The sequence below is a fragment of the Eleutherodactylus coqui genome, chromosome 6 (genome assembly GCF_035609145.1).
Source record: "Eleutherodactylus coqui strain aEleCoq1 chromosome 6, aEleCoq1.hap1, whole genome shotgun sequence".
NCBI lineage: Eukaryota > Metazoa > Chordata > Amphibia > Anura > Eleutherodactylidae > Eleutherodactylus > Eleutherodactylus coqui.
The window spans coordinates 50,204,715-50,229,184 of record NC_089842.1 but is presented as its reverse complement, the minus strand read 5'-3'; the positions used below and the strand labels follow the sequence as shown (position 1 = coordinate 50,229,184).

The window sequence follows — 24,470 nt, the reverse complement described above, 5'->3', positions numbered from 1 at the left end:
CCAGCAGGTGGCTCACGTTTCAGCGAGCTTTACTGAACAGTTCTACTTATCAGGCCTCTTGTAAAGTTTTTGAAGAAAAGTATGAAAAGCATCAGAAGCCAAATTAAGGAGGTTTTCCCCCCGAGAAGCTCTGATACAATAAGCATTTCCTGGTCAACAAGCAAAACAGGTTACAGTCTGCAAACCGTATCATATTATTCTTGCAACAGCGTAACATGGCTTCAGGCTAAGGTGAACCCTTTGTAATTCCCGGATAGCTACATTGATTACCAATAAAACGTGATCTGGTTGTTATCCAAGTCACAAGTATAAGAAACCGTTGGACTGTCCATGTGTTGTATGGAGCACAGCGAGTCATCATCCACAGTGTATGAAGCAAAAGGGAATTCAATATTTCTTTATTGTATACATTTATATAGCACACACGTATTCCACAGCGCTGTACATCACCTATCCTCAATGGGGCTCAAAGTCCAAGTTCACCTAATAGTATGTGCTTGGGGTGTAGGGGGTAAACTAGATGACCCGGAGGAAACCCATGCAGATGTTGTCCTTGCTGGGGTTTGAAACTGGGATTCCTGCACTACAAGGCAATAGTGTTAACCACTGAGCCAATGTGAAGCCCCATAACCTGCAGATCCACCTTCAGCAGCAATGAAGTGACGCTGTAAGAGGTTTTAATACACCTTAGAGTAGGTTTCCATGGGGTGAAAATACTACGGATTGTCCACATTGGAGAATGTCCAGCAGATCTTCACCTATAGGTGCGGATTTAAACACGCACTGCATGTCCATTCTGCTGGCAATTTTACAATCTCGCCCATATATCTTATAATGTAAACGATGCAGCATTTCCACCGTATGGGGACATTATCGTTCCTTCAGTGACCAGAAGGCATCTGAGAAAGCAAAGTGGCCCAAACTATGAAGCGCCCTCCACCGTGCTTCACAGAGGGTCTTTCTCCTCCAAGCCCACCGTTCTACACATGAACAGTCCACCATCATCTCATCTGAATAGGGAACATTTCCCCAGAAGTCTTGTGAAACAGCCAGATGTCTCAGAAAACTTGATGGGTAGCAATGCTTTGCTGCTGTCTAAAAACAAAACAAACTTTCTTTGTGGAGCCCCTCCATGAACACCATTCTTATTCAGCAGTCTTCTAATAGTGGACATGTTTACAGAGGGTTTTGTAGTCTTCCATAGGTCTTTTGCTGCTTCGTGTGTTCTTTCTCACCTCTTTTAGGATTGCCTTGGGAGGGTTTAAGTTCTGAATTTTTTCCACTTGTAGTTATGTCTAAACCTACATTGATGTACATCCAGCTCTTTAACAATGCTCTTGCAGGCTTTTTCAGCCTTAATGGTCTCTACAGCACATCTTCTGAAAGAGGTTTGCATCGAGACATGGTTCTTGAGAAAAGATTTGTCAGTAACCAGGCTTTATGCGCCTTTATTTAATGGGCAAAGCACCTCTAAAACCTGCACTTGCAATCTCTTCTCCTTAACTGAAACACTTTTTGCCTGTTCGCACTTAGTCATTCTTAGAGGTTCCCTTGCTTTTTCTTCCTGCACTGCGGACTCAGTTTGCTCAATAAAAGATATGAAAGGTACAATAATTGTGTATTAGATTGTTTGTCTAGAATAAGGACTTTGATAACAGTTAGACCACATTTTATTAGCAATTAATGAAGAAATTCAGGTAAGGGTTCCTAAGGGTTCACTTTCTTTTTCTTGCAACTGTATAAGGAGACGTCTTCTGCTTATCCTTTCAGAATATTCGGTTCTAAAACCCCACAGTTTAGAAAAACTTACACATTGGCAAAGTTCACAAATTAAGAAAGCTCCTAGTGTGGCCTCTTCATGATTATCCTGGATGTCGACATTAATGACATGTACGGGTTGACAGGTTTCCTGTTCTCTAGAGTTCAAGTCTGTGGAACAAACAGCCCATAATGATACAATTGGCATTTCGTGGTCAACAAGCAAAACAGGTTACAATCTGCAAACTTGTCATATCATTCTGCAACAAATATCATGTAACCAATGCATGCAAATTACTGATAGGTTTACTGTCTGCAGGGGAACTGCTAAAATCAGACAATCCAGAAATACTGTCCAACTTCATTTCAGCAGCACGATCTTCAGGTGCAGTTTGTGTCTCATATACAGGACAATACGGAGCTGTAATGTGGAGGGTCACCCCATAAAAAAATAAATAAAATTGAAATTTTGCAATGCTCCAATGACCATTTTAAAAAGTCAATAGGCCATGAAAAACTGCATTCCTGTATACTGATCCGGGCAAAAATCTTTATACACTTACGGATTTTCTTCCCTAAACTGCCAGCAAGGATGTCCGCTGTTTAAAAGGGTTTTCTGGTCAAATATTGTTGCTGCTGCAGAAGTGTAATAGGAGGCTTTTCAGCACCCATTGATTTCAATGCAAGTGCAGCCTTTTAGGACACTTCCACCTCCAACTTAGATGACGACATCCGGCCCCGCTGTCAGATCAGCTAACTGCCAGAGATGTCAAGCCATGGGCCCCTATTGATCATCTACTGATGCTCTATTCTGAGGACAGGGCATCAGTAGTATTTGACCTGAAAGCACCTTTAAGAAAAAAACCAAAAACCCTCAATTATAACACTATGCAAAAAACAAAACCCCGTTGAGTGGCAGCTGCGAGGCTACACTGAGGATTTGGAGCTCTGTATCAGAAAAATTGAGCACTAACTGCTAAACATAAAGCAAGAAATCAATCAGCGCACCATTTTGGACCTAAAAACGTGGTATTAGTGGGGGGACCTTCACTTCAAAGGGCACATTGATTTAAAAAAAATGTAGACAAAAAATTGGATAAACTAAGTTTCCCCTTGGTAACTCAGTTAAGCAAGGACATCAGATTTGAAAGTCTTCACAATGAAGGAAGAGACATTCCTATTTTGAAGGGCGACTGGGTCACTTGTCTCCAAGATAATAATCTAAGATGCTGTGAGCAGCAATGTGTTCTTACCTTCAACTACTTGATCATAGACTCGCTCCTCGCAGGTGATCACCAGGTCAAAGTGGTCTTTACAGTTCTGAAACCTCTCTGGTCGTGGTTTGATCCTTTTGTTTCTGTCCAACATGTGTAAAATACCATTCTGTGTATATCTGAATTGTCTTCAATTAAGGAACCTTGTCGGTAATAACATACATGTGTAAACACTCATAGAAACCATATGTTACACATAAGGGCTACAGTATATGTAACATATGAGGAGCATATGTAGGATTTATAATGCGGTCATTGTGTGAGACCGCTCACTCTGGCAGGGGGACACTGGTCACATATTTCAAGGTTTGGACAAATCTAAAGTTGTGAAAATCAATGTATGGGTCCTCCTTATAAGAGTGCTATCAGACAAGTACACAGCAGTGTTTTCCCCTGCAAAACACAGATGGAGAAGCGCTGACTGCGGCTTGCACCTGCACTCGTCAAGATTCATTAAACTGACAAGCAAGGTGCCAGATGCAATTAGCGCAGCTCTACCTGTGTTTTGTAGGGGAGGAACACTGCCATATAATAGTATCTTAAGGAGCAGCCCAGCAATTAGCGCTATTGGAAAGCAGTGTTTTTACCCTGTTTTTTGCATGGGGATCAGAAACACTATATTTTCCCCTTAGGGAGATCACCTAGATGGTGAGTGAGGAGACTCAAATGGCCATGCACGCTCCTCTGGGTAATATGCAAATAAGGGAGATAGAATAAAACCTCTACAGTGCCACCTATGGGAAGGCAGCATTCCTTCAAGCTAAAGTCAGACTTTTTATACAAGCCTTTTAACAATGACTAGGAGTTTTAAAGCAAAGCCAGACTCCATGTCTCTGGGTTGAGGGGACTTTCCAGGGGTTACTTTCATCACCCCGAGGCTTCCCCCCTTTCCCGCGGAGACTAAGAGGAGTTTACAGCAGGACATTTTAAACTTGCTGTTCAGCTGTCCCTGAACGCCCAACAGCAGCGGAGAATGAGGAATTCCCCATAGCGGGGAGAGAAGGAATTCCCCTGCAGAGGAGAACGAGGGAATCCACATATCAGGAGAAGAAAGGGCTGCAGGGCTAGAGGGCTTCCCTGAGATCAGGGGGAAAGATGGTGGGGCTAGAAGATATCACCCTCTAGCCTCACCATCTCTCTTTTCTTGCTATGGGGGAATTCCTGGGAGAACCCCTCTACCCCCGCTATGGGGAAATCCCTCAGGGATTCCCTCTAGCCCCGATCTCTCCCCCACCCCACAATGGGGAAATCCTAAAGTGCAGAGGGGCTTCATCTGTCTCTCCTCCCAGAGCAGCAGCGCTTTTTTAAAGCTCCCAATCGTGAATGTGTGATTTTCACGCAAATTAAGCTCGAGATTTCTACGTGGAAAAATTCAGGCGATTTTTTTAGCGCAGTTAGACGCAATTTGCACACCCATGTGAACGAGCCCTTAGAGTGCATTAACTATTACCAGCTGAAAAGAGCCAATCCAGTGAATTGCAGTTCTCAATAGTAGAATTGCTTCCAGCAAGATATGTGTTACTCTGCTGGTATATCAAGCACTGCCCAAGCCTGGTTTGCATTTAAATTTTATGTGCTAATTTTATCAACTAAGGGGAAACACGGTCATGACCATCACTCATTGATTCATTCACTAAAGGCCCATTTAGACAACAATTATCACTTAAAAAGCAGTTATTTGCATATACAAAACAGCTGCTTTGTTCTCAGAGCCATCTCAGTGGTATCCTGCTCCGCCTGCATTAACTCTTAAGTAGCTAATTAGCTACTTAGAGTTATGTAAAAGATGATAGCTCAAAACAGTCACTCAAACTGTTTGAGCGATTATCTTTCAGTGTAAACGGGCCTTTAGACGGGTGAAGGGGACTTAAGGCAAAGCATGCAATCTGTGACTTAATTTGGTCTTTATTGTTACAGGGTAGGTCTACCTACAACCAAAGACATACAACTGTCCCTGACTTGTATTCTTCAGTCAAGTTGATAAAAATTACATTTAAACTAATTCTTAAATTGTATTTTCAAAGGGGGATTTCTGGGCACAAAATGGAAATTCTGAAAATGCTGAAATCTAGGAGGTACAGCTAAGTACCTTTTATCTGCCGCTCTGGACCCTCCTCTTCATTCCGTGCAGCCACTGTTCTGTCTCCGTGTTTACCTGAATCACTTCTGCAGTAAACACAGCAACAGACTGCTACCTACAACTTCCAGCATGCATAGAGCTCATCTCCAAACATGACCTTCCAGCACTCAACTGCACATGAGCAATACAGCACAGTGCTGCAGCTCCTGTCCTCCCATCATGCACTGCACAGCGCCAGCTGTTGGAGGCATTTTTCAGGCAGAGGGTCACATGACAGATGAAAATTAAGAAAGTCGTTTGACCGGGTACAGGGGACCTATTACAAAATGACTTACTGTAATGATGTACATTCGATTTTAAAATGTTAGTCTGTGCCCAGAATACCCCTCTAATTGAGAAAGCAGCATCCCATAGGGATAGTCACCCCTTCCAAAGAGATCTTCACACTTTGATTAAAAGCACAGGCTGATCCTTCAATTTTTGCAGTGAATGTGCAGTTTGCACTACTAGGAAAATGTACTAGGATTGATCCACAGATTTTATGTGCGTAATCTATTGAAATAAGTAGCAAGAGAGATTCTGATAAGCCATTACCATGTCCTAAAGTTTGTTAAAAAGGTTTTTGGCTTGCATGGAAAGAGTTTCCTGTGCCATCGCTAGGTGATGACGTGAGTACCTGCGACCTATCTGCAATGTCAACTGCCAATGGGGCATGGGTCGAATGGCTTCCATTGACTTCAATGGAAGCCGTCCGTGCGGAATCTGCACAAGAATAGAACATGCTGTGATTTTATTTCAGCAAGCAGAAGTCACAATCTCATGTGAGCGAACGTGTGAATGTTCTGTTCTTGTAATGGATGTGGAATACGGAGGATCGTCCACACGGGTGACGATAACAGATTCTGCAATTCAAATCCGGTCGTGTGAGACCGGCCCAAGTGCGAATTTTAAGCCATTTACAATCCACATCAAAATCGGCAGGAAGCTCGTTCATTTTGGCACAGAATTTACAGCGGCTTGCGATGCGAGATGCAGCCTATTCCGTCCTGTGTGGAAGGTCCCTTAGCAATATCATGAAGTGCCGCATGCTGCTGCATAGCTAGAAGATATTGCATGTGCTGAATAGGCCAAAGCAGGATCGGCATTCTCCACGTGTAACAACTAGGCAGTTCCAAGTTATTAGAACTGCCCAACATTTCCAGATGCCATGACCTGCGTGATGTCCAGTTAATGGATAAAACAGGTCGTGTATAAGGAACACAGAAGAGATTTCATGTAATGAAAGCCTAAAAATAGGTTTAGCCATGAATTCATTTATCACAACGTTTTCTGACTTTGAATGTAGCTGTAATGCACGGGATCAACCGCCGCTTCACTGAAATTGCTCCTCACCAAGGTCTAGTGGTGATAAATATAACGTGTTTCCATGAAAATAAGTACTACCCCAATAATAAGCCACACACTGATTTTCGGGGGCGTGGTCCTGAAATATAAGCCTTACCACAAAAATAAGCCCTAGCTACGCTACAAAACCCACACACAATATACTCACCTAGCAGGTTCCGCTTGGGTCCCTCCGGCAGGGCTGTGACAGGCTTCTGTGCAATCCTCAACGCCGATGGAGCAGCTCTTGTTGGTGATGAAGTTTGAATACCCCGCCTCCAGCAAGCGATTGTTCTGATTAGTTCAGGAGTCAATCAGAGCTGGTGCTCAATGAACCAATCACAGCCATTCATTGAATGACATTGAATGGCTATGATTGGTTCATCAAGTGCCGACTTAGATTGGCTGAGGCGGCGTTCCTGAACCAATCACAGCAATCACTTGCTGGAGGCAGGGTATTCAAGCCCCGTCACCAGCAAGAGATACTCTGTACACATTGAGGACTAGACAGAAGCCTGTCGGAGCGCTACTGCCTAGCGGGAGGGACCCCTACTGGCGCCTACTAGGTAAACATAAGACAGCCCTTGAAAATAAGACCCCATGCCTCTTTTGGGGCAAAAATTAATAAAAGACAGGGTCTTATTTTCAGGGAAACGCGGTACGTCATTAAAAAAATAATTAAAAAAGACCAAACAAACAATCATTATCAGGAAGAGTTCTCTAACTTTTGTAACAAAAAACAACACCCTCTGGGGGTCATTTATCAAGGGATCCGCACAACCCTTTTTGACATTTTTACATTTTAAGTCACCCATGCCAATTTTTAACAAAGTGAGACAAGCAGAAGGGTTAGCCCAAACATTTACTATAAATTTACATTACACACCAGCAGACATACATTTGAATTTGTGGCACAAAGGATAAGCAAAGATATGCTAAATTTATAAAGAGGCATGTCTCAATACTTTTAGTGCATCTTACTCCCCTGTACCCGGATTCAAGACTGATTGCAGGGAGTGACAGTTTTAGTAAATTCTCTGCTTTGTGTTTCAGTTTCACAATTCCACATTTTCAAGATCTCTGCTTGCTGTTTGCGAATGGGATCAGTCTTACTTACATACAGAAGTTGATATCCTTTCCTCTTGATGTCCAATTGACAGAGGTGTGTGGTTTGTCCTACAGCTTATTTCAGTGTGAGTGAAAAGTAACTGAAGTTCTTACTATTTAGGACTGATCAGGCAGGGTTCATTGCAAACAGCCAATTGCAGCTCTGATACATTAAGGCTCTGTTCACACTTGTGTCACGGCTTCCATTATGGGTTTTTTTTGCAGACAACGATTTTACTGGAAAGATCAGCACTGAATACCACAGCATGTACAGACTGCTATGGGCCCATACTGCCTCCAATCTTATGCAGAGGAAGTTTTTTTTTTGTATGAATCAGTAACAGAATGAAAGGCTGAAAAAAAAAGAAAAAAAGACATACATGTCCATCCAGGTCAGCCCATTACCCCCCAATGTTGATCCAGGGGAAGGCAAAAAAAAAAAAAAAAAAACCTCCGATGAGGTAGATGCCAATGTTCCCCAGTTAAGGGGGGGGGGGGGGGATCATTTGTTTAAACACACACTGCGTTCTGCAAACTCCTAGAGGTCCTTTTACATGGAATGAAGATGATAAAGTGTTAATGGCCATTAACACTTTATGCATATAGATCTCTGAATCTTTCAGTCGTTTAAAGGTTATCTTTGCGTGTAAAAGAAACAATCACCGATAGTCCCACTGAAATTAACTGGGCAAGGATTGCGCATCTGTGATCACCACTCCTTTCATTTGGGAGGCTTCAAGGGATTTTGTCATAAAATAAATAAATTTACTCACCTATTCCTCATTCCTCCCCTGTCAGTCTCCTTACCACATCTTCTCCTAGCTGAGCTTCTGCTGTGCTCAGGGTCACCTCACCGCACTCCGAATGACTTGTTATGAAGCTGGCATTCCTCACATTCCTTCCGGTCGGGTCAGTGAAAGTCAGGTCCCTGTGCTGTAGCCTTCACTGCCTAGGAAGGAGCTCTAATCTATTTCAGAGAATGCGTGCATAAGCAATATCTAAAATAGATCAGCACTCCCTCCACTGTCCTGTGAACTGTGACGTAAATGTACATTGGCTGGCAGGAAGAAGACTGCCAGCAATGTATGTAACTTCACAGGAAGGAGAAGAATCAGCCAGCTGGAGGTAAGGTGAACCCCCTCCTCTCCAAAGTGCAGGAGACAGGAGAAGATCAGTGAGGTGAAGATCTGGTAAGTAGACTGACTGGGCAAGAATAGGCAAGTATAGATTTTTTTTTTTTTATGACAGAACCCCTTTAAGTCCCCCTGTTCTCATGATCAGTGGAGATGTAAGTTTGTGGGATGAGTTGTATTATTCAATGTCACCATTTTGGGATACATATAAAACTTAACTTTTTTCTGGGAGATAGGAAATTAAACACAATTCTACCAATTTTTTGTGTGTTTTAAGGGTTCATCCAGTGGCATAAATATTTTTTTTTATTTTAAGAGTCAATAAGATGACAATAATATGGAAATATTTTATGTTTTACTACTTTTGCACAATAGCAGCATATTACATAAAAATAAAATGTAAAGGCTACCCTACACATGGCCGAGCACGATATCCCGCTCATGAACGTGCGATGTATCCATAGATGTGAGGCGTTTTTCTGTCAAAATGCCTCCCATCACTTCTGTAAGGTTGCAAAAGCCGGGCTGGAGGAACGTCAAGTGTATGGCGTGCAGTGCGTATTCCTGTTCTATTGTGAACAATGGGCGATGCATTACGATGACCGTGCAAAGATAGATCATGCCACAATTTTTTCCTGCACTGCATCAAACATGTATATGACTTAATTCAAAGGAATGGGGTTCATAAACGTGGGAGATGTGTGTGTCTCGCAATGCAAAAGACTTGCACGATTTTCTCGGTTGTGTGAAAGCACCCCAAGACTTATACATGTACGTTAATTTAGACAATGGGGCTTTTTTGTGACAAGTCCATTTTTAATTCAACCATATTGGAGTACACAAATTATTGATAATGTGAGAATACACATTATAGTGTGTGTTTATGTAATTCTCTTATTTTTATTGGTATGTTTATATGGCGGATTTTTTTTTGTGTGCATTTGCAGTAGAATTTCAGACTGTACAGGCTGGTTTAGACAATGATTCTCGCTCAAAAATCGCTCAAAGCAGTCTTAAGAGTGATAATCGTTGGGTCTACCTGCACTGACATCGTGCCGTTTTCGTTAACAAGTTTCTGATTGTTTTCTTTCAGAATGCTGAAAGACAATGATCAGCCTCAGCAGGAGTTCACAGCAGGATACCGCTGATACTATTGTTTCAGCTGGTATCCCGCTCTGAGAACACAGCCGGGGTATGAAGAACACAGCTGAGTTCTTTATACCCCACTCGAAGCGCTCAGCTGTATAACAGCTGGATGCAGAAGACAAGTGGCCCCGCTTGTCTTTTGCACATCTCGCTCGGAGCGCTGTGTGCTCTGTAGACACAGCAGGAGTATACAGAAGACAGCGCTCCAGCTATCTTCTGTATACCCCACTCAGAGCACAAAGTGATCGCTCAAAACTGTCAAACTGCCGTTTGATTGATCACCTTGACCTGTAAATGCACACAACGATTACTGCTCAAAAGGTCTTTTGAGCGAGAATTGTATCTAAACCAGGCATAAACCTGCAGTATAAATCCAAGAGTCAATTGGATTAGCCAAATTCAGTGGGGCTAATCTGCATGTGGCTACTTGACGCAGTTTCCATGGAGAAACAAGTGACAATCCTGGACACTGCAGTGGGATGCCAGGCATACAGTGCAGACGGCTCCCGTTCCCGACTCCTATACTGAATTATTTTAAATAAAAAAAGTTTAAATATATATTTGCTGGTAATTGAAGTAGCATATTTAAGGGACAGACTGATTTTTGAGGCCACTAGCAACTGCGTACTAAAAACAGATTTATTATAGTGTTCAAAGGAAGCTATACAAATCCATCTTCAGTGAGCTCCCCCTGGTGGTGGTTGCAGGCAGCCAGAATTTTGTAGTTCAGCTCTATTGATGATGGAAGAGCAGCAGGGGATTGGAGCTCTGAGACAAAAGTAATGAAGCTTCGCACATGATCTCGGACCGAAAAATGAGATAGCTTTCAAAAGTCGAACTTACTTTTAAGTTTATAAGATCCCACTCTTGTAATGCTGTATGCTACACTGAAGTCGGTGTAATCCTTTTTGAGCTAACCAGTGTGAACTCCAGGACAGCTTTCTCAGTCTGCAGATGTAAACAAGAATGTTTTCATTTACTGACAGCAATCAGAGATCATGAAAATTGAAGGTTTGAAAAAGACAAAAGTACATTATAAAATAGCGCAACTTTTCATTTTATTTATAGACTCCACAGAGCAGCGATATACGGCATGAATCCTCACCCTGACAGTATTTTAAAGTTGTACGGCAGACCCTCACCTCATCTGGCTGTCAATCAACTTGAAGTTGTAAGTTTTTCTTCTACAAGACGCAATAAATCGATGCGCTGTATAAAGTACATCTTAACTCCACACACAGAAATCTGTATATTTATGAACTACTTGAGTGGCTGAAGTAAACAGTTGTAGGATTGTTAACCCTTTCCAAGCCAACTTGTATCCTGGTTTTCCTAGGGGGCTTACTCTTTCTGCCGTTCTACAACGGCGCTATATGCTGGCTAAAGCCAGTACTGCATGACGTGACACGTTGGATAGGCTTCGACAGAAGAGAGGCTGGCAATAACATCGGAGCTGTGCAGCCTTAAATCATAATGTCTTTAGACGTCAGACAATGGATTGGAAAGGGTTAAAGGACATCTGCCAATGTATCTTTAACTACTAAGCCAGTAGCATGGCAAGAGCATCGAATGGGGTTTTGCTATTATGCGATCCTCAAGCCCTCCTCATGACTTTTGTAGGCACTACCTTCATACTTGAGCAGCCAATCAAAAGTTACACGTGCCAGGTTAAAGGGGTATCCCCATTTTAGCAAGTTAGCCCCTGTCCCAAAGGATAGGGAATAACTTGCTGACGGTTGAGGTACTGACATTTGTAACCCCCACCCATCCAGAGATACTGCCCCCGACACGTCCCTTAATTTTGACAGCGGTGCACATGCATTTGTGCTACCTTGCCATTTACGTCAATGGGAACTGCCGGAAATTACCAAGCGTTTGAACTCTATCTGCAGAGGTCCTATTGAAGAGAGTAGTGCTACAGCATGCATGACCAGCCACAGCTGTCAAAATCCAAGGGATGTGCCAGGATCTTTGGTTTGCTGGGGGTCTTAGTGGTTGGCCTCACATCGATCACCAAGTTATCCCCTATAACTTTCTGGGAATGGGAATACCCCTTTAAGGATTGCATAATGAAGAAGCCCGGGACCTCTCACTGACAGAGGACTGGAGCTTTAACCTAATTTACATATGCTGCGCAGCCGAAATCAGGCGCTGATTTAGTGTTTACTGCCGAGGGAGGTATGTTTAGGCTGTCGTCAATGTTTTTGCCTCGCTAACAGTTTAGTAGCTGAAGATAAGCTGACAGATGTCCTTTAAATTTATAGATTTGTGGGAGAATCTTGTGGTTAGAGGAGGACACGAACTTCAATTTCACAAAGAATTATTGCTAATTAAAGTACGCTGGCAGCTCCTTAGGTTGTATCAGTATGAATGACAGTCTCAAGTAGCAGCGATTGTAATAAAACAAGGCATCGTCCTCAGGATATAAGCAATATATATACTGCAGTCTATATTATGGAAGGGCTATTCACACATTGCTGTTATGTGTTTTACAGCAGCTTGAGATGTGAATATCCCCTAAATGGCAGAAGTCTGCTCAATGGTATTCTCACAGGGGATGTTGTGTGGTAAGTCCTTAACCCAATAAGGACCAAGAGCTGTAAATATATGGCGCTTGGTCCTGGGCTTTAATCCCACATCATCATAAATATACAATGTGGGTTAACCCCTTAGTGACGGAGCTTTTTTGCTTTTTTCCCCATTTTTGTTTTTTCCTACTCCCTTTTAAAAAATCGTAGCTCCTTAATTTAGCCATCGACGTCGCTGTATGAGGGCTTGTTTTTTGCGGGTTGAGTTGTATTTTTCAATGGCACTATTTATTGTACCATATAATTTACTGAAAAACTTGTAAAAAATTCTTAGCGGAGAGAAATGGAAAAAAAACGACATTCCACCATCTTTCGGTGCGTCCTGTTTCTACAGCACACAAATTGCAACAAAAACGACCTGATATTTTTATTCTATGGGTCAGTAAGATTGCTACGATACCAAACTTGTATAGTATTTTTTTTGCTGTAGTACTTTTATTTATTTTTTTAAGATATTTAATTTTTTTCAATTATTTTCTGCGGTCATTTTGTGCGCGTAATACCTTTTTTATTTTTTCGTCGACGTAGTTGAACAAGGGCTCATTTTTTGCGGGATGTCCTGAAGTTTCCGATAGTATCAATTTGGAATACATACGACTTTTTGATCACTTTTTATTGTGTTTTTTCTGGGAGACAGGGTAACTAAAAAAGTGTATTTCTGGCGTTCTTTATTTTTTTTTTTTCACACGACGTTCACCGTGCGGGAAAAATAATGCACTACTTTGATAGATTGGACTTTTACGGACGCGGCGATATCAAATACATTTTTATTTTATGATTTTGATTTTTTAATAATGGATATGGCAAAAGGGGGGTGATTTAAACTTTTATAACTTTTTTTTTTTTAACAATTGAAAAAAACTTTATTGATCTTTTTTTTTACTTTACTTTGAAGTCCCCCTGGGGGACTTTAACATGCGATGCCTTGATCGCTCCTGCAGTATGACGTAATGCTATAGCATTACGTCATACTGCTTTTTTACAGGCAGTCTATGAAGCCACCCTGTGTGGATGGCTTGATAGGCAGTCTGCTAAGGCAGCCCTGGGGCCATTCATTAGGCCCCCGGCTGCCATGACACCTGCACGGATCCCCCGATCTCACCGCGGGGGGGCCGTGTGGGACCCCCGAACAGCATTCGGGGCATTTAAAGGGTTAATAGCCGCGATCGGCCGAGCGCAGCTATTGCCCGCGGGTGTCAGCTGTAATAAACAGCTGATGCCCGCGCTGTATGGAGGGAGATAGCGGCGCTACCTCCCTCCATACACGTCCTGCAACAGCAGGACGTAGTTTCCCGATGGGGCGGTCGTTAAGGGGTTAAAAGCTCCTGAAATCTAAGAGAGGACCCAAAGGAGGAGATAGAAGAGGTTTATTTACTACATAGCGCTTAATGAGTGCTATGTAGTGAATAGTGGAAGCGGTAGTGCCGCTTCCTCTACTGGACCTGGTGATCAAATGATCGCTGGGTGCCCCTCCGGCTGGGCAGGACCCAGGGCCAGCTCTGCCAGTGACTGACAATATAGGGGTCTGTTTTTCCCTGTAACTGGGGCTCCTATGGATGCTTCAATTACAGTGGAAAATTAGTGTGAATGTCCCTCCCAGAGGTCTTCCATGATGTCATGGTGAACATAGATAGATTTCTATCTAGCATGTTTCCCCCCAAATAAGACCCTGTCTTCTATTAATTTTTGCCCCCAAAAAGGCACTAAGTCTTAGTTTTGGGGAAGGTCTTATTATACTTACCTAGCAGGCTCGGTCCAGGTCCCTCCTGCTGCTCCACAGCACTTCCTGCAGTCCTCAGCTGCTCATGCATCACTTCCTGGTTACGGGATTCATAAATCCCACCTCCAGGAAGCGATAGCTGGGATTAGTTCTTTGAACGCTGCTCAGCCAATCAATGCAGTCCTGGATAAACCCATGTGATGGCTGCGATTTGTTTATCCAGCGCTGCATTGATTGGCTGAGCCATCACTTCCTGGGGTGGGATTTATGAATCCTGTAACCAGGAAGTGATGTTGTATGAGCAGTTGAGGACTGCGGGAACCGCGCGGAACCGCTAGAGAGCAGCGGGAGGGACCTGGACCAAGCCTGCTAGGTAATGTATTCATTTTTTTAAATGTAGTGTAACTAGGGCTTATATTTTAAGCCTCCCCGAAAAGGAGGCTAGTGCCCAATTCCGGGCTAGGTCTTATTTTCGGGTAAACAGGGTATGTACACATGAGTTAATCATAGAAAATAAAATATATAAATAAATTTTAAAAACTCACTGCTAATGCCAACCCGAGCCAGTGCCATAGTCACCCTGTTGTCAAGAGTCTATACAACTTATATATTAAAACTACTAAAACAAAAAGAACCCATTCCTATACTTAATCTTAACATTAACGTACGCCTTTTAAAAACAAAAACTATGAAATTTTATAAAATTTCAGCAAAAAAAGGGTATTAAACATTCCTGTGTGTCACAGAAAAAGCACTAAAAATAGTTAATCAGCCCAAGAAAAATTTTAGAAAAATTTGGCATAAAACCACATCATGCAAAAAATTGCTAAAAAGAATCTGATCCTCTAAGACTGAAACATTCTGATCCTTAAAGGGGTTAAAGAAACAAGGCACTACAGGCAAAACATACACTATATTGTGTCCAGTTCCACTCTCTTATGTCATGCTACAGGCAGGAGGATACAGTATAGGCTTTTTTGCTCAGAGTGTTTGTTTCCAAGACCTCATCTAGAAGGAATTTCACGAGAGGCACGCTGTAGCAAGTGGTGCGCTGACTCTACTGGTGACGGGAAGCAGTGGATATTAGTTTCCCCACCGTGGGCTGCTGAAGTACTAGAATAGATCCTGCTTGTAAAGGGAACGAATCCAAGCAGATTATAGATTTACTAATATGCAGTTTAATACGATCCCCTAATATGTGTAATGATGCCAAACCGGGCCCGAGGGGAGCACAGTATGGCGACATTTCAGTCTGTCACTTATGCCGAAAAGTCTAGTGGTTTTGCAAACCCTAATTTTGTAGGCCAGACAGGAAAGGAGCCCTTATGTATACTCAGATGCACGCTCCCCCACCCTGCACATACTGATTGACTGGTCTCTCCCTGTGCACAGTAACACAGAAGGTATGTCTGTTACTATATCCTTCTACTACCCTTTGCCCGGGCAGCTTAGGGGACCTGACAGATTTTCTTTAGAGGGGTTTGCCCATTACTTAAAATTGCTTCACAATCCCTTTGTACTTCCTGGTTGCAACTGACTAGGACATGTGACTGCTGCAGCCAATTGCTGGCTATAGAAGGTCACTAATGTGACTGCTGCAGCCAATCGGTGACCTTCTATAGCCAGTGATTGGCTGCAGCAGTCATATGTCCTGGTCAGCTGCAACCAGGAAGTATAAAGGGATTGTGAAGCAATTTTAAGTAATGGGAATGCCCCTTTAAGCTACTAGTACAGTACCTGTAGACAAATCAGCTACACAGGTACAGGACAAATGTAAATCCCACATTTAAAAGAAAGAAAAAAAAAAAATAAAAAAAATCAGTCTTTAATGCAGATCTGGGATTTTGTAGAGAACCAGATGTTAGGATACAAGACGTAAAGTTAAAAGGGCATTCTGACCTGAATGAATTATCATCTAGCCATTATGAATAGGCAGAGGAGCCGTCAGTCTGCATTCACCGGGCAGGGAGAGACCGCAGCGGCCCTACCCTGTGACTCAGAGCTCAGCTCTGACTTCAAAGTGCATTTATTCTGAAATGCTGCGTTTCAGAAAAAAAGCACTTCTGTGGGCATTACACATCTCTGCCTCAGAATCATACTTCCAATGGCTCGGGTAGTATGAATCTGATGCTTTAAAAGTTCTCTTCCAGGAGTGGTTATATTGGACGATTCAACATTTCTCTGAACTCGCTACATAGTCGCAAATTTGTCTGCCCTATTGCTTTTTGTAAAGCACTAGTAAATTTCAATTGAGAAGTATAATCAGCTAAGAAAATTGCGCGAGACTTGGGTGTTGCGAGACGCATAAATCTCACACATATGAACCCCATTCTTTGGGCGTTCCCTTGGAACACATCGACCATCGTTTTCAATGGGGCTGAAAAACACACTGCACGGTGTGCAATGTGCATGCGAGGTTTCCCACTGAAAGTGATGGGAGGAGTTTTTGACACAAACACCTCACATCCTCAGAGGACATCGCATGTGTACAAGTGTGATATTTCACAGCCCAATATCGTGCTTGGCTGTGTGAAGTATAAGCAGCTGTGGATGATGCACGTACCTCAGATGTCCAGCTGTTACCCAGGGTGGAAGAGGGCAGCAGTTACAGGCAATTTACATAATGAGGCTCTGTTCCCATTGACATTAGGGGTCTGGTTTCCGTTGACATATGATGGCCAGATTAGCACTGTCAGATCTGCCATTCTTTCCTGTCAGGAAAACAAAAGGGGAAATCCGCCAAACACAAAGCAAGTGGGTTTTTTTTTTTGTTTTTTTTTAAACTATGAACGTATTCCTCATAAAACCATCATGATTCCAAAGTGCCATTGGGAACAGAGCCTTCGTAACCATCATTACAGGAGATCTGATACAAAGTGCCAGAAGTCGCCTCTCACTAGTCTAGTCTAGATTACATGCTGTTCCTTGGTCTTTGGGAATGTTATCCAATGAAAGTGACACCGATAACCAGGCGTTTGTAATGGGGCATTTTATTGGCCCAAAGTAATGTTGTACAGACATAGTGAGGTTATTTAGTAGCCACTACTGTAGAACGGCACACAATGCAGAAGTAGTAACACTTTACACAGCTGGAGATACTTTTCAATAGACCTACAGAGTTTATAAAACATTATATGCAAAAAGGCTGCGGGGTAAAGTAGAGATCAGTGATAGATCAGTAACACTAGATATTGCCGATAGGTCTATGAACTCTGCAAACTAGTAACCTCCCTTCCTCCACAGCGAAATGCAAGAAAGTGAAGTATATATGTCTCATCGTGCATCAATTGTACAATATTACAGTTCATCTTTTATAGCTATACGAGGGGGCGGCCAAAAGAAACAGGGATTCGATTAAAAAGAAACAAATTGTACATTTTGACACTTCAGTCTCCTTCACAGTACTCTGAATTTGAAGCTATACATTTGGCCAAACGTTTTTTTCTGCTACCCAAAGCATTTTTCCTTTTCTTTTTAAACTTGCTATTGACGCCTTGTAGTACTTATGTTTTTTTGTTCAAAACTAAAATCACTAAACACAAACTTCCACCTTTAGGGCTAAAACAGGCGTAGGTGTCCCATGTATTACGCATGTAAAATATGCAGTATTTTAAATCCCGGTATGCACCAAAATAGGAAAGGTCGTGCTTTTACTTCATGTGCGTAAAAAAAAAAAAAAAACCCGCAGATGTGAGTGGCCAATAGAAATAAATGGGCTTTTAGCACTGTATATTACGAGGGGCATATACGCCCGTGTGAGTGAGCGTATAGACCTTCTACAGGGCACCACCGTCCTTTCGTTTCCTGACAGTAGAGAAAGACTCATTTAAACTAGAGCTTTTCTATTATTTTCAGGCAGTCCGTATTCCACACGGGGTCTCGGAAAAATGACTGATCCTAAAGGAGAAATTGTGGCAGCGTGCGAGGCAGCAGATGTGTAAAGCCATTAATGAGGAGGAGATGCGGCTTCTCTGCTCCCCCTTCTGTCAGATCCTGATAAGGAAGGCGAGCCGTGATGCACCAGGATTTCTCCACAGCAACAGCAAGTCCATTGCCCCCCCCCCCCCCCCCCACCGCTCACCTGGACGGGTGCCGCCACCGTGCAGATGCCCAATACTTCACGCATTCTAATAAAATGCTTAGCTTTCATGGGCTGGAGTTAGAGTTTACACAAATTGGACAGTGATGGTGTATCCTTAGGATAGGCCTTCAATATCAGATAGGGGTGTTGGGATTTGGCTACCCTGACCAAACGAAGTAACTGAAGGGGCCGTGGTGTTGCCTACCATTTTTTTTCCACCAGACACAGTGCCATATATTTTGGTAGTGGCCGAGCCTGGTATTGCAGTTTAGTCTCATTCCCTGCAGAGACCAGGCACAACCAGTACCGAATGTATGGCGCTGTGCCTGGTAAACGATGAACAGGATGTACCATTTGAAAGAATATTGCATACCCTTCAGTTACGATTGTGGGTGAGCTGTCGGACCTCACTTATCTTTAGGATAGACCATCAATGTTGGATAAGGAAAATCTTCTTTAAAAACAAATATATCTAAACTGAAAAAAGTAAAAAACTAAATCAAAAAATAAAATGCTATTAGGAACCCTATATAAAAACTCCAATTTCTATTTTCATAGTCCTGAACTAGGATTCAGCTCCAGCCTTGGCCAGTAACCTTCAGGGTCCTAGTAATAGCAAAGTGAAAGTTTTAGGCGTAATTCCCAATGGTGATGTGTTTTTATACCGGCTGCATTGTGGCCTTAAAATTGCTTCACTGAAGAATAGCCCCGATTGAGTCCCAAGATGAATTAGCGTTTTCTCGTCCATTCCAATGGCCGTATCGAGTTAAAAATACGCAGCACGGAATTCAGTCTTTTCCGAGCACCGGATGCAGATTTTAAAAAAAAGAAGAAAAAAAAACCAGCTCCCACAGGAGTCTATGGGAACGTCCAGGGTTTTTCCATCAAAAGAAAGGTCAAGACCTCTCTTTTTAACGTAGCATGAAAAATGAAAAACCGGTGACTGAAAACGCTCACTAATTTGACATCTTGATGATGCAAATTTTTTCACATGCCCAAAAATTGCCCTTGTGAATGAATGCATTGGAATCCAATGCTTCACATGGTCGCGACTTTCAGCTAACATTTTATCGCGGCGCTTTGCCGAACGCCTGTGTGAGGGAGGCCTAAGGGGCTTATTACCAACAGTTTATTAATTGTAAAAAAATAAGTACCATAGCTAGAGTGCCATGCTTGCCACTACACCCATGTACTGCTGTCTTAAGGCCCTTTTACATGGGACGATTATTGTTAAGAGTTGTTCCAAAGCCCGCGCTCCCGCAGTGTTTTGAGTGATACTCGTGCCATGTAAACGCATGCAGAGACTTAACTGGACGAGAGTCATTCAGTTTCTGCATGAGGAAAACTGAACAACAAGCCATTCAATGTAAACAGCAGTCGTTGAGTTCTAACTGACTGCCTGCCACCCCGCCTCCATGCTGGCAGCGCTGTGAGAAATGCCAGTGATACTCATTTCTGTGTAACAGAACAGGAGCGAGCTTTACTGGGAAGAGCTGTCGGGCATCGTTTGCCTGGCAGTTCGTCCGGTGTAAAAGGGCCCTTACAGGGAATGTAAGTGGGTAATCAGGAACACACTGACCACTGAACCTAATAGTCTGACACTTCCTCTTCTGTAGTCCTCCTACTACTACCAGCATATTTACAATGAAAGGTGAAACCCATTTATAGATAATGCAGGATCTATCATTCACAATAAAGGCCCATTTACAACAGCAGATAATCGCTCAAAAGATCAAACTACAGTTTGAGTGACAGCTTTGAGCGATCAATTTGCATAAAAATTGGTATTTAAGTAGCTACTTAAATACCAATTAGGTATGCAAATAAAGCCTTAGCTGAAGGCAGCTAATAGCCAGAGGCTATTATCTGAGCTCAGATCCTTTGTTCTCCACGGGGAAACAAAGCTATCAGCACTCCCTGTGGAGAACTACTGATAAAAATGAGCACCGATTTTTATGTTGGACTGATTTCAGCAATCAGCCAAAAAGCTGACAATGGGTGCACATTTACACGCACCGATTATCGCTTTAACGATCGCCGATTAGCTTTTTTTTTTTACAATAATCGTCCAGTGTAAATGGGCCTTAAGGGATGGTCACAGGTCACCTCCTCCCCCTCCCTGTCGAGGTCGTAGCCTATGCCTAAAAGTCTCCCATAGAAGTCTCCCATGGGTCTGTGCGTTCTTTGAATGGCCCATGATGCTGCTGTAAACTACAACTAAGGCAACATTGCTGCCCCCATAGGCCTGTACAAAGAGCAGGATTTAAGAAGAAAAATGGAGGGAAAAAAAAGTTTCACTATCAAGTTTTAACTGGTTTTTAAAAAATACTACATTCCCTTTAATTCTGTATGCCCAAGCACAATGGAAAAATGACAGGTGTGGGTGCAGCAGTGGCTTTATTTGCACAAAGTTCACAAAAAAAGTTAGATACTTCAGATGACATGGCCAAAACTGGAAACAAATGTGTCTACCTCACAGCTGTGTGAAATATTTACTGTTTTCAGTCACTTTCCGCAAGCAAGAGATCTGCCACTCCTCTACTGCCAATTTATTCAAACATCTCCAATTGGGCATTTCCAGTTGGGTGTATGGACGGCGCTGGAAGCAAATAGGGTTGGTACTATAGTAGGCAGAGCTCACATTGAATTCAATGGGAACTGTGCCTGCAATACCAAAATTAGTCCACTGCACTACAGACATTACCTGTTTCCATCACCATCCGTACTGACAGCGGTGCCAGGAATCAGCTGATTGGTGGGGATCCCAGGTGACAGACCCGGCCGATCAGCTATTGATTAACTATCCTAAGGATAAGTCATCACTAGTAAAAGTCCTGGAGAACCCTTTAAGGGCTGTGGATAGATAAATCGTCTTTTAGAATACATTAACCCCTTATGTGGCCCTTCACCCTCCCCCATTTAAAAAAAATATATAAAAATCATAATTCCTTTATTTATCCATCAACGTCGCTGTATGAGGGCTTGTTTTTTGCGGAAAGAGTTGCATTTTTCACTGGTACTATTTAAATTACCATACAATGTACTGAAAAACTTTTAAACGTCTAAGTGGGGTAAAATGAAAAAAAAAAACACAACATTTCACCATCTTTCAATGAGTCTTGTTTCTACGGCGCACAAACTGCAACAAAAAAAAACAACTATTCTATAAGTCGGTATGATTACTACGATACCAAACTTGTATAGCTTTTTTTGCTGTACTTTTTCAGATTTTTAAATTATTTCTTCCGCCATCTTCTGCGCGCAATAACTTATTTTTCCGCCAACGTAGTTGTGGGAGGGCTCATTTTTTGTAAGATGTCCTGTAGTTTATGTTGTTGCCATTTTGGAATACATACGACTTTTTGATCGCTTTTTATTGCATTTTTCCTGGGAGACAGGGTGACTGAAAAAGTGCATTTCTGGTGTTCTTTTTTTTCGGATGATGTTCACTGCGCGGGGTAAATAATGCGCTACTTTGCTAGATCGGACTTATGGACGTGGCGATACCAAATATGTATTTTGTTTTATGGTTTATATATTTTTTTAATTATAGATATGGCAAGGGGGGGGGGGGATTTAAACTTTACTTTTGTTTTTTTTTTTTAAACAATAAAACTATTTTTTTTAAGCCCCCCTGAAGGACCACAACTAGCGATGCTTTGATTGCTCCCACAGTATGATATAATGCCATAGCATTACATCATACTGCAGTCTGATAGGCAGTCTATCAAGCCACCCCATGGGGAGGGCTCGATAGGCAGTCTGCTAAGGCAGCCCTGGGGCCTTTCAGAAGGCCTCCGGCTGCCATGACACCCATACGGCTTCCTGCGATCTCACGGGGGAGTTAAATGCCGCTGTAAGAATTGCCAGCGGCATTTAAAGGCTTAATAGCCGCAATCAGCCATGCGACCGATTGCAGCTATTGCCCGTGGGCGTCAGCTGTAATAAACAGCTGACACCTGCGCTGTATGAAGAGAGGTCGCCCTGCGATCTCTCTTCATGCATAGGCCGCTAAACGGCGCATCGTTGGTTAAGGGGTTAAGTAGACATGCTAAAACAAAGTAAAAAATTGTGACACATGATGATAGTAATGTTTCTTCATTCTAGCATCAGTGTCACAGCTGTCCCAACCCGAACAGCATTTGCTAAGAATGAAACATCCCAATGACACTTAACTTGGGGCATTAAACTCATGGTTGGATGCCAAAATACAGACTGAGACCTAACCAAAAATAAACAGTAACCTGTATAGGAGAGGCAGATTCACACCAGTGTATTGTAACCGTGTATACTAATACAGTCTTTAATGAGTATATACATTTACATACTAGATATGGATATAGGATATATTGCAAGTTACCTAGGAACTACAGAAGGATTTGGCATATGACAATTCATCACTAGAACCCTTTCAGGACGCTCCCTGTATAAAAGGCATTTATATCATAAATGTAGGAGTAGAACAATGGCAAGGTCGTAAGGTAAAGGGCTAAACACTAAAGGGTCCTCTCACATATGAAGGTGGCAAAGTGCCCTTATATCAATCGCAGCACTTTGCTACAATTATATTTTCGCTTTGAGCAGTAGCTCCCTGCGGCTGACCGCGTTTTAGCGTACCCCATCATTGTGATGAGGTACACCAAACGGGCAAAGATAAAACACTTGAAAAGTACAGCACTGGAAAGCCCCATCCAGCATTGCGATCAAACGCATGTCTGCAAGGACCCATTGATTTTAATAGAAGTGTTATATCGTGATTAACGTGGCATTCAAAGCACCACGTTAATCGCGGTAAAAAGCGAGTGTGAGAGGCTTTATGTCATTTCTTGTTCACTGACAGAAACGATTAGCACTCAGTGCACATGCAAGAGGCAGTACATTATAGTTACAGGTAAGTATGGTGGTCTTCATTTCCTGGAAGTATTGATTTCAGGTCATCCAGGGAAAATTATAGGGTCTGGAAGATGCCAATGAGACAAAACTGTCAAATCGGCCAGGTGGTCTGTTAAGGAGACCATTGCACAGATAAGGCCTTACACTATTACTGTATCGGGCCATCTAATGAGGCCTTGTATAGCCAGTCTAACTTTTCCAATTCCAATGCAAATTCCAAGGAAAATTAAAGGGTTTTAATTAATAATTTTATACTCCTCTATTCCTAACCAGGCAGTCTTCTTACCGCATCTTCTACTCGCTGATCTTCTCCAGCAGTCCCCTGGGTCACCTCCCTGCAAGCCGTCCGGGTCCTCCGCTTCTTGTTATGGCGCTTGCATTCTCCTTCCTGCAGGTCAGTGAAGGTTACGTCCCTGTGCTGTAAATTCACTGGCTTGGAAGGAATGCTGATCTATTGCAGTCACCGCGAACATGAGCAGTTTTTGCAATAGCTCGGCATTCCATTCTGTGAGCTGTCACATAACATACATCGCCAGGCAGGAAGGAAACAGACTGCCTGTGAATGTACGCAACGTCACAGGAAGCAAAAGCAATCAGCCAGCTGGAGGTAAAGTGACCCCGGGGGGCTGGAGGAGATGATCATCGGGGAGAAGATGGGGTAAGTAAACTGCCTGGGAAGAAATAGGTCAGTACAGAAGTTTTTTTTTTAATGACAGGACCCCTTTAAGCCTTTCTTATATTACAGAATATTCTAAGTCTGTTTTTGTTTGCAGAGGGCGGTGCTAAATGGCATTTGTATTTAAAGAACTAAAAATAAAATCTTGAAATATTCCAGTTTTTCACACTAGCCAGTGAAACGCATACAGTAGGCTGGCATTTCCCATTTTTTGCTGATCACTCGTGAGCTTGACTGTGCAGACTAGGACAGAATCAGCAGAGCTAGGAATTTAAAGGGCTTTTCAGATCTTTGACTCTTTTCCATTGCAGCCATTTTCGGTAGCAAAATTTTTTATCCAGATTCCAAAAGCCACAATTATATGAGGGCTTGTCTTTTTGCAAGACGAGTTGTACTATTTAGGACACCACTTAGACGTATCCTATAATGTTCGGCAATACCATTTATTTAAAATGTTTAGATTCTTTTCTACATAATAGGAAAAGGTGTGCTATTGAATTTTTAACTTTTTATATAAATGGTCTAATAGAGCTAAATAGGAAGATATTGGGGTCTTCACTGGGGCCCCACAGCTAATATGACAGATGTATGGAGAGAGAAGAATTACACATTAAGGACTCTTGCTCCACAT

General features: G+C 42.5%; 1 protein-coding gene across 1 annotated transcript in view; it reads right to left on the bottom strand.

Moving 5' to 3' along the window:
• SSU72 (SSU72 homolog, RNA polymerase II CTD phosphatase) overlaps nucleotides 1-24,470 on the bottom strand; it is a 69,705-nt gene that overhangs the window by 5,627 nt on the left and 39,608 nt on the right. Inside the window, exons 3-4 of the mRNA XM_066606795.1 lie at nucleotides 3,012-3,151; nucleotides 1,811-1,929 (exon numbers count right to left, since the gene is read on the bottom strand). Of these exons, the coding sequence (XP_066462892.1) occupies nucleotides 1,811-1,929; nucleotides 3,012-3,151 (259 nt within the window). The remainder of the gene's footprint in view (nucleotides 1-1,810; nucleotides 1,930-3,011; nucleotides 3,152-24,470) is intronic.